The following is a 9,922-nucleotide window of genomic DNA, read 5'->3' on the forward strand; positions in this document are numbered from 1 at the left end:
AAAGTATTCAGTTCTGCCCCCGAAGTTCCTATAGAAAGGCTCCACTTTCCTCTTTCTTGAAACTACAGGCTCTTGTTCTTCCCCAACTCCTTAGCTTCTGGGCCTGACTTCCTCTCCTCGTGTTCATGGGATTAGCACAGATTTTACATTGTCTTCGGGGACCTTGGGAAGAAAAAGACTCCATCCAGGAACGAACTTTGTTGGAAATGGGCAGTGAGAAGGGTGACTGGGATTTTCTTTGGCCCAGGATAGAAAAACCCAGTGACTTGGCATGCAGACTAGGAGGAGCAGCTGGTATAGATAAATGCCTGGCGTGTACGTGACTATAACCCCCATTAACCCCGCCGCACTCCCTCCCCAGGGTATGGAATCCCCAAAAAAAGATGTTAACACCGCATTCCCCCCCATCAACACACACTACTGCTTGCCCTCAAATTATTACAGTTGGGTACTGCAACGTACCCTCACCGCCGAGAACTCCCCTGTCCCCTCACGAGATGTGTGTTTTACAGGGACCCCCCCTTTTTTTTTAATCTTCTTATTAAACCTGCCAAAGCTCGTAAGACGGAGAGCCACAAAGAGGGCAATTTACAGAGATGGGGCACGGTTATTTCCACTCTACTCCATTGCCTCTTCTTTCCCTTTTTCCCTCTCCCAAGCCTCAGAGCTGCTCCTCTCTAAACTGGGTAGCTGGGAGTCGGGTTGAGGCGGGAGATACCCTCCCCTTTCTCTCGTGTTGTTTTCAATGGTAATAAAAGTGAGCTGGGGAGGGTGGGGGTGCAGTATTTTCGCAATTTCTGCCTTCAGGATTTTATTAGTCTTTTTTCTCCAAGCAGCAACCAATCCGATGTCGGGATCTGGGTTCCTGCGTCTCTTACGTCAGGACGGCTGGCCAGAGCTAATGCAGGCGTTTCTTGAGCTGGGAGCAATTTAAAACGCTTTGGATTCCCGGGGCCTGGATGGGGAGTAAGAGCTGAGCGCCCCGGATTCCCCACCCACCTCCGCCCCATGAGCCTCCCACCATCCCCATGGAGTCGGGTGCTTATGCCACCTTGGATGCTGGCAAAGATATCGAAGGCTTATTGGGAGCAGGCGGGTGTCGGAATCTGGTCTCCCACTCGCCACTGGCGAGTCACCCTTCAGCATCTGCGCTACTGCCCACCCCCAACTATACCTCCATAGATCTTCCTGGCTCCGGGGACCCACCAAAGCAGTGTCATCCGTGCCCTGGGATGCCTCAGGGAGGCTCCGCAACATCCGTTCCTTATGGATACTTTGGTGGAGGCTACTATTCCTGTCGAGTGTCCCGGAGTTCGCTGAAACCGTGCACCCAGGCAGCTACTCTGGCTGCCTATCCCACGGAGACCACTGCAGCAGGAGAGGAGTATTCTAGCCGTCCTGCAGAGTTTGCCTTTTATCCTGGATACCCAGGACCCTATCAGCCTGTGGCTAGTTACCTGGATGTGTCGGTAGTGCAAACTCTTGGAGGCCCTGGGGAACCGCGACACGACACCCTGTTGCCAGTGGACAGTTACCAGCCCTGGGCCCTCGCCAGCGGTTGGAGTGGCCAGATGTGTTGTCAAGGGGAACAGAACCAGCCCGGTCATTTCTGGAAGGCTGCATTTGCAGGTAATCTCCAAGACCCCAATTCCCCCTTGCTTTCAGGTGTGGGTGGGTGGTGGTGGGTGTAATGTTGGGGGAGTGGCGTTATTTTCAAGGTAGATTGGAACGGATTAAAGATAGGAGATTCGTAGAATTTGGAAAGGGAAGGCAGGACTGGCTGCATTTATCGTTGGAACTCTTCCAAATGGAATTAAATGAAGGGTCTGTACTGGCAGGGATATGACCACCTAAATATTGAGGGAGCAGAGACAGAGACTGTGAAATCTGGCGTCTCTAGCCTCCCACTCTTAGCTCTTTTCCTTTGCAGCTGTCCAGGAGGTCTGAGAGGAATAAGTCTTTCCTATTGTGTGCACAGAAGTTTTCATGTGAGCATATTTGGGAGGGGAAGTGGATCTAGCTGTGCTCAAGAATCTATACTATGCTTGAATGTGTAGTCTATATGTTTTGCCTGAGTCTCTTTGTATGGAGTACTAAGTTATTTCTAGACAAAGGCAGAGCACGTAGATTGGGGCACACTGGCCTGCAGTGAGTGGCTCTGAAGGGAATCTAAATTTTTGAGTACTCCAGATTGTGTTTGGAACTTGTGTCTGTGGTTATGTGTAGCAGGACATGGATATGTATAGACATATACGTGGGTGTGGATATATAGTTAGTGCATGAGTGTACACACACCTGTGGCTATACCTGGTGTAAAGGGCTCACATATAAGCCTGCTGTTTGTATTTGTAGCTGTATGGCTGAGTACTCTGGGAATCTTGCAGCGCTATATATGTGAATTGTTTTTCTGATACATGTGTGGTTGTTTGGGAGTGCATGTGTTCATATGATGTGGGAGGGGGATATTTCTGTCTGTGTGCATGTATGCTAAGAGATAGGAGATCCCCTAGAGGGCCCAGGGCCCGCAGTTTGAGTTAAGTATCTTTTTTACTTCTTCCTGCACAGACGCTTCGGCCCAGCACCCGCAGGACGGATGTTCCTACCGCCGGGGCCGCAAGAAGCGGATTCCATACAGCAAGGGTCAGCTACGGGAGTTGGAGCGGGAGTATGCCGCCAACAAATTCGTCACCAAGGACAAGAGGCGCAAGATCTCAGCGGCTACCAGCCTTTCGGAGCGACAGATCACCATTTGGTTCCAGAACCGCCGGGTCAAGGAGAAGAAGGTCTTAGCTAAGATCAAGACTAGCGCCACTCCTTGATGGCGATCTCCTAGCGAGAAGGGAAACCATTTCTGGGGGATCAGGACCCAGCTAGGGGCTGGGGCGGGTCTGGACCACTAGGGGGTCTTGAAGCCCTAACTAGGTCATGGACTCTGCCAAAGAGGTTTCCCTTGGAATCAGCCTTGCTTCCCAGAAGTGGAGGAACCTTTGAACGAATAGGACAGCTGTGATATGTCACTATATAAGGAGAAAGAGAGAGAGAGAGAGAGAGAGAGAGAGAGAGAGAGAGAGAGAGAGAGGTTTTCTCCCCTAATTGCCTATATAGTTACAAGGGGAAAGTAAGAATAACAATGACAGAGATAATATTAGTTAAGGTTATAATCATTCTCATATTCTTTGTTTAGAAGTTATTTAGCGCTCTTTACAAACCACTTTCGATGGATCAAGTCTGATTAATAAATAAATTCCCGAAGACACCAATCTTACTGGTGCCTTCCTTTTCAGACCCAAGTTCAGATGGAAAACTAGGGTCTCTCTTCAGGTCTTGTCCATAGTGAGGGAGCAGAGGGACTGGGGACTGGGTGTCCACATTGCAATGATGTTTACACTGCCAGTTCTTATTTTTTGAAGGAAAAGGCTAGCCTTCTAGGAACAGCAGTTGATAGGAAAGGACACTACGTTCAATAGGACATCCTTTTCCAAGTTCAAATTATATAACAAAGCACCTACAAGAGTCCTCAATTTTGGGTTATCCAAATGTTTTCCTTCTGCTCTCTGAAAAACTGTAGTGAGACAGAATTAGTTCTCTCTTCTGCCATTTCTCTTTCCTGAACTCTGGTTGCAGATGACAACAAAATGGAGCTAGAGAAAGAATCTGGATAGTTCAATTTTAGGATTAGGGATTATATAGAACCTGAACTAACAGGCTAAACATAATGGTGCAGACTACCTTTCTTCCAGTCATAAAGAAGCTTCTACCCAATTAGTTTTGGTGAAAGGGCAGCCACCATCCTCCCCACCTTAGAGCTTCTTCCCACTCTAGAACAGGTCAGAAAAGAGGGTGGGAGAAAGACAAGATAAATAATCGACCGATTGAGTGCCCTCCCCCTTTCCAAACTGGAGAAGTTGCTGAATCTGAGGCCTTTGGCCTGGATATTTATTCAGAGGCAGGATTTCCATTTTTTTTTAATAGAAAAAAAAAAGTGCACTGTAGCAGTAGTTAAAAGAACCCAAATCTGACTTCAGTTCACCTTTGAATTCATCTTTTTTTGTCCTCTTCTTTCCTGGAGCTTTTCCTGTTTGACATCCACATTTATGCCCCATTCCCAGTCCTGGCTGACATTTTGGTGACAAGGGCTAAGATCCGATGTTTAGAAAGCAAAGATCCCACGGAGGGCACTTCCTCTCTGTGGCTCTCTTTTAAGGTGTCATTGTTATAAGCATATGTGATATATACTTATAGTAGAAGCCCTTGATGAAACTATAGTATAATGCAAGCTCTATAGAACAGTACATTATAGCAGAGTGTGATAGATCTTATTGGAAATAAGGTGGAATATCTCATGTAATATTATCCGATGAAATAGACTTGATTCCATAACGCCATCTTTTGAGTTTCATTCCCTCTTTTTCGAAACGCAGAGGAGCCAAATCCGTTAGGATCACTTGGGGGTAACAGAATCTAAGCCTGGGAATGTATTTAGTGCTCAGCGGTCTGATATGGGGAATCCTAGCCCTGAAGTCGGATACTGGGAAAGAACGAGATGCAGAATAGGGTTAAGAATTATTTCAACTCATTAACAAGGAAAGCGATTCTGAAGCTCGGGGAGATAACTTGGATTCCCATGGGAACTCAGTTACTTTCCATTTTCTTTTTTGGATTTAGCTTTGATTTCCTCTGCTTCTTATTCCCAACAACAAACCAACCGGATTGTGCTCAGCATCTCCTTCCAGTGTTCTGGAATGGGGACGGTGGGGGGCGGGGGGAGGAGAGGGTCTTAGAACTACAAGATCATGTTTTCAACTCGGATTGCATTCTGTAGGCAAGTTTCTGGAAGCTCGATAAACTTAAGAAATTAAGAAGGAAATAGGTCGAAGAAGAAGGATGGAGGAAAGGAAACCCCAGCTGGTGGAAGAGCTAGGGCCGGTCAGGCTGCTGCTTTGAATAACTGGGAAAGTATCCTAACAAACCTGTTCTAAAGTTTGAGGGTAAAGGACCCTGCGGGGCCCGGACTCCCACCTCCTATCCTCAAATCAGCGGGTTTTAAGTAAGTTCTGGCATACGCTCTAAAATTCTATGGTTCTATAATTTAACTTTTCGCTTTTAATTATTAGTAAAGAGTCACAGGAGTTTGGATGTAAGAAACCAATTTTCTCTCGAGCGGAACTGGGTTATGCAAAGAACAAGATCTCCCCCTCCTGGCCATACCTCACTAATGCAGTCATTGAATCTCCTGCCACCTTGATTTCCGCTTGCCTTTTGCTTTAAGGTTTGGGGAAGGATCCCCAAAAGGTGGGCAGCGTTTAGAGTGCAGGGCGGATATCAAAAATCAATTCTACAGAAGCTTCCAAGACTGGATGCACAATCATGGTAGGCAAATAAATTAATGTAGCCGGAGATTGGGCAAATAGAAGACAGTAAGAATGGGGGTTGGAAAGGAGAGATCTAAAATGGAGAAAGAAGGATAGGAAGCTATAGCCCCACCTAAAGAGATCTCGGGAGCTTCCTCCTTTTCTCAGTTTGTCTTTGTTCTATACATAAATCAATATTCTGTGTATTAAAAATTCCCTATGTGACATGTTCATATGTATAAATAAGTGATTCATACACGTGACCGAAACAAGCGCATCCCCTTTCAAAATTAATTTTATTTTATACAGATACAACCCTCTTTTAAATGCAATTTCTTCCTCTGTGTAGGTGTGTATGCTTCTAGACTCATAAAAACTGTCACACTTTGGTTAATTCCCTCAGTCACACGAATTTACAAATAGATCAAATGTACGTGTGTAACCGGTCGTACCTTTGAATACACCAAGGAAATTTTCTCCAAATCTTCAAAAGGGTTTACTGCAGAAATTAGAACTGAAAGATTGCCACCGTTATTCCGTGGAGCTGGAAGAAACGATTTTTTTCTGCCCCAAACGACAACAGCTGCACGTGACCTTATGAATAAACTTGAAGACAAAGAACATGTTTAAATATTAACGAAAATGCCCGCAGAGTGCTGACTCTTTTATCTGTGCAATTTTTAAACACTGAAAAATTGAAAATGATGGGGAAGGCAAGGGAGAGGAAGGTTTTTGGAAAGTTCAATTCAGATACAAACGTACAAAGTATAAACAGCCCAATTTAAGAATAGTTCGAATGATTCGTAGGAAATAACTATTAAGAATAAAGCCATTGCTGGCCCATCGCAATCCCATTGAGTTCATCATCTCACTTCCGGAGGCTGGTTGAAGGATAGTGATTGGTAAATAAATGAGGAGAATAGAGCCGGGGCATGGTTGTTTGCTACACCCGGTTTCCAGGACCCAGGTCTTTACTATCACCGAAGCAGGCGAGATGGACAGGGCGTGAATGAGGTATGAGCAAATATTGATACGGCTTCCAAGGGCAAAGTGGGAATCCAGATGCCTCCAGCTGTGCAGGGAGGCACAGCACAATACTCTTTACCAACCGCCTCTCCGTTGTTCCCTAGCTCTTGGTAAAGCATGAATTTCTAGCAGTGGGAAGCGGCAGGCCTACCCCGGGTCCGCGCGGCAGATATCTATACATTTCTATTTTACCGGTGAATTGTTTTTAATTTTGACGCAGATCATTCTTCCCAAATATTTCTCAATTTCTCATTTTTTAATTCTTTCCTTTGTTGTGTCTTTCCTCCCCTAAAGCACCGTCCCTATAACATAGCGAATTAGATTCTGCCTCCATTACCCCTTCGTCTGTTCCCATTTTCCCTCTTTTATTAAAGTTTTAAAGTCTCAAGTGCCAGCATTTAAATGTCATCCAGCAGCTTTTTTAAATGTAAAGTTACCTCCTCTCTCTAAATCATCGGGGCGAATTCAATAAAAGAATTCATTACCGTAATCTGTGAAATAAAGCAAAGTCCATGACTCGGGCAGGGGTTGTTGTTATTTGTCCTTCATTCTCGAAGAGAACCATGACATCAGGGAAGAGAGACCATGACATGCAAGTGAATTGAATTTAAGTGAGGGTGGGCTGGGCACGGTCACCAGCCTCAACTTTCTTCTCCTGAGATATCTGGATCCAGTGGCAAGATACAAATTAGGAGGACTTAGAGATGGCCCTGGATGGAGTGCAAGACTCCGGCAGGGGAAGAAAATAGGCAGGGGAATAATAGGAAGTCAGAAAAGAGCATCTGTATTTTAAAATTTTGTTTCGTTTTTGGAATGTGATTTGTAATTATTTTAATATATACATGAATTTCACCCACCTGATTCAGTTCCTTTCCAATTCGAAATAGGGATGGATCCAGTAAGTCCAGTACCCTGTCAGACAGCTTCAGTATTCAATAATCCTTCTCGGTACTCCACTATCCCATCCCCCTAGTGGCTTGATTTGAGTCGGATATTATTTAAAACATCCAATAAGGAAAAATAATAGTCTTTCTTCCTCTCCTAGCTTCTAGACTCGAGATGGAAACACCGCGGAGGTGAGGACTGGGCGAGGGGAGCCGGTTCAACTTGGGGAGGGAGAAAGAAAGAGAAGAAAATGTTTCAATTAGCTCTCTCTCTAAATTGCCCCGGAAGTGATGGGGTAAGGGGCCCCTCCTGGAATTTTGAAGGTTTCCTACAAGATGTCAGTTTCAGACTCAAAAGCCTCCCAAAAGAAGGGGGAAGGGACACGAGGCTCTGCCCGGAATGGGGGGAGGGGCTTTTGCCATTGAACTTGAAGTTCCTAGCTCGTGGTCTTGACCTCTCTCCCTGGCTCTGCGCTGGAAGCGGGGTGGGGTGAGTGAGAAATCGCGCAAAAGGGAAGAAAGGGATGATTGGAGAGGAAAAATTGTTTCTCTATTGAAAGACAGTTGGCTTTCAAGGTGATTCAAGGGCCGGCAATGGAGAGATTGCAGCCCCATCCTCAGCTCCATTCAGAAGCTGATTTTCTGTTTGAGGGTTTAGAAATATTCGGGTGCTTGCTGGAGCAATGGCAGGGTGTGTGTGTGTGTGTGTGTGTGTGTGTCTGTGTGTGTCTGTGTGTGTCTGTGTCTGTGTGTTACGGGAAGATTTGGGTTATAGATTTACTCCATCTACGGCAGGGAACGATTGGCACTCCATAAAAGATTAGAGGGAATGTGCGGGAGATCAGAACACATTCAGAAGTCCTGGAAACAAATTTCAACCCCTAAAGGGAGAAGGAACTAGGCCCTGAGATGAAAGAGTGGAGATCTAGCCGTTTGCGTTGCCGTTCTCCTTTGGCCTTTGTCAAAGGCCCTCAGAGTGGGCCTATTATTTCTGCCGGTCCTAGAACCTCGCCAATTTTCTAGGTCTCTTAGGCAAGGCAGAGTTAGAAGCCCTTGAAAATTAGCTGGAGAGAGCTGAGAAAAATGAGTGTGAAGTAATATTGCTTATAATGTCAAATTCAGTTTATGTTTTGGTTTTCTTCAACTTTTTGTTTTATTCTTTGTAAACAAAGAAGACTTGTTTGTTGCAGAAAGGAAGGAAGAAGAAGAGACGGGTCATATTTGGAAATGAAGGTGGTATGAAATTTTTCAAAAGATAGTTATATATATGCGTATGTGTATGTAATTTTTAAAAAGTTAAGAGAGGTGAGAAAGTCACTTTCCCAAACGTCTTTTAGTTAGGACCAGTGGATTTAAGGATTAACAAGCTTGTTAAAGCTATACTCAACTGATGGGGGATAGGCGGTTTTCTCTAATTAGTAACGATAATTAAAGTATGCCTATCTCTGTTTTATCTTTGTTTATCTCTGTTTTATCTCTTTTAAAAAATCAATTCAGCCTAGTAGTTTTCACCTCAAGCTTCCCTTCCTTCTCCCTTCCCCTTTCCACCCCCCAATAAAATTTCTTAACCAAGAAGTTTCTTCCCAGATTACCTGTCCAGCCCAAAGGTTCAGCTCTGCAGCCAGAATCAGGTCAAGTACGGGCTAAAGGAATTTGCTTGCAGTTGGGCCTGGGGGTGGGAGGGAGCTCGGACCCAGGCGGCTTTTAGGGAACGTAGCTGCCTTTTGGAAGCCCAGGACAATCTTAAAAGAATGTAAGGAAAATGGCAAACATTCATCTTCAGGCTAATAGAATCCTTTTCGAGGCTACTAAGTTTCTTTTCCAGGACATCGATTTTGTCCAGTGCTCAAAGATTCCATTTAATTGATGCATTGGGAAGCATGTATTCGTTTTTGTTTGGGGTAGACGTTTACCTGTCAATTGCAAACCACGCAAGTCTCGATTTTTTTTTTTTTTTTAAATGTGCTTTCACTTTCGGATTGTTAAAGACTGGGCGATCTTTGGGAGAAATTGAAAAAGCTTTGTATGTGTGTATGTGGGAGTAGTGGGGGTAGGGAGGGTAGTGGTTCGTATGAGGCGGGTTATCCAGAGGCTGCTCTACTTCCCTAGAGAGAAAGCTGACAGTCTTGGGGCGCACTCTTTTTACCTCTCTAAATCCTCTCCTACTGTAGGGTTTCTCCAAAATACTTCTTTCCTTAGAAGCCTTTAAGTTCTCAAGGCTACTTGCTCTTCACCGACTTTTTTATTTTATTTTATTTTTTTTTTTAACACAACTCCAACTTATTCCAGAAATCGAAACTTCTCATTTTAAAGGGCTTTCCTTTCAAACGTCCTGGGAAGTGATATTATTGTCACCTGTATTCTACCGATCAAAAAACAGAGGCTCAGAAAAACTCATCATTTGACACCCAGTTCCTCTAGTAGGAATAATTTTAAGCTCCGAAATGTTTTTGGCTTAGTGACTCTATGTAAATTCACTTGTAGAAGAATTCGCTTGTTTATTGATTTTCTGGATGAGTCCTTGTACAGATGTGAGTGTTGTATGAGAACATTCCTTCCACTACACACATCACACACGCACACAATTGCTCACAGCCTCCCACACACATGTATATGTGGTTAATTACCAAGTTTGAGCCTCCATTCACACTCCCATTCATC

General features: G+C 44.6%; 1 protein-coding gene across 1 annotated transcript; it reads left to right on the plus strand.

Moving 5' to 3' along the window:
- The first annotated feature begins 915 nt into the window (after nt 1-915).
- HOXB13 (homeobox B13) lies at nt 916-6,893 on the plus strand. Its single transcript, XM_003768338.2, has 2 exons — nt 916-1,629; nt 2,566-6,893. The coding sequence occupies exons 1-2, from the start codon at nt 1,029-1,031 to the stop codon at nt 2,817-2,819; spliced, it is 855 nt and encodes a 284-aa protein (XP_003768386.1). The 5' UTR covers nt 916-1,028; the 3' UTR covers nt 2,820-6,893.
- The last annotated feature ends 3,029 nt before the right edge of the window (nt 6,894-9,922 follow it).

This window comes from Sarcophilus harrisii, chromosome 4, assembly GCF_902635505.1.
Source record: "Sarcophilus harrisii chromosome 4, mSarHar1.11, whole genome shotgun sequence".
Classification (NCBI taxonomy): domain Eukaryota; kingdom Metazoa; phylum Chordata; class Mammalia; order Dasyuromorphia; family Dasyuridae; genus Sarcophilus; species Sarcophilus harrisii.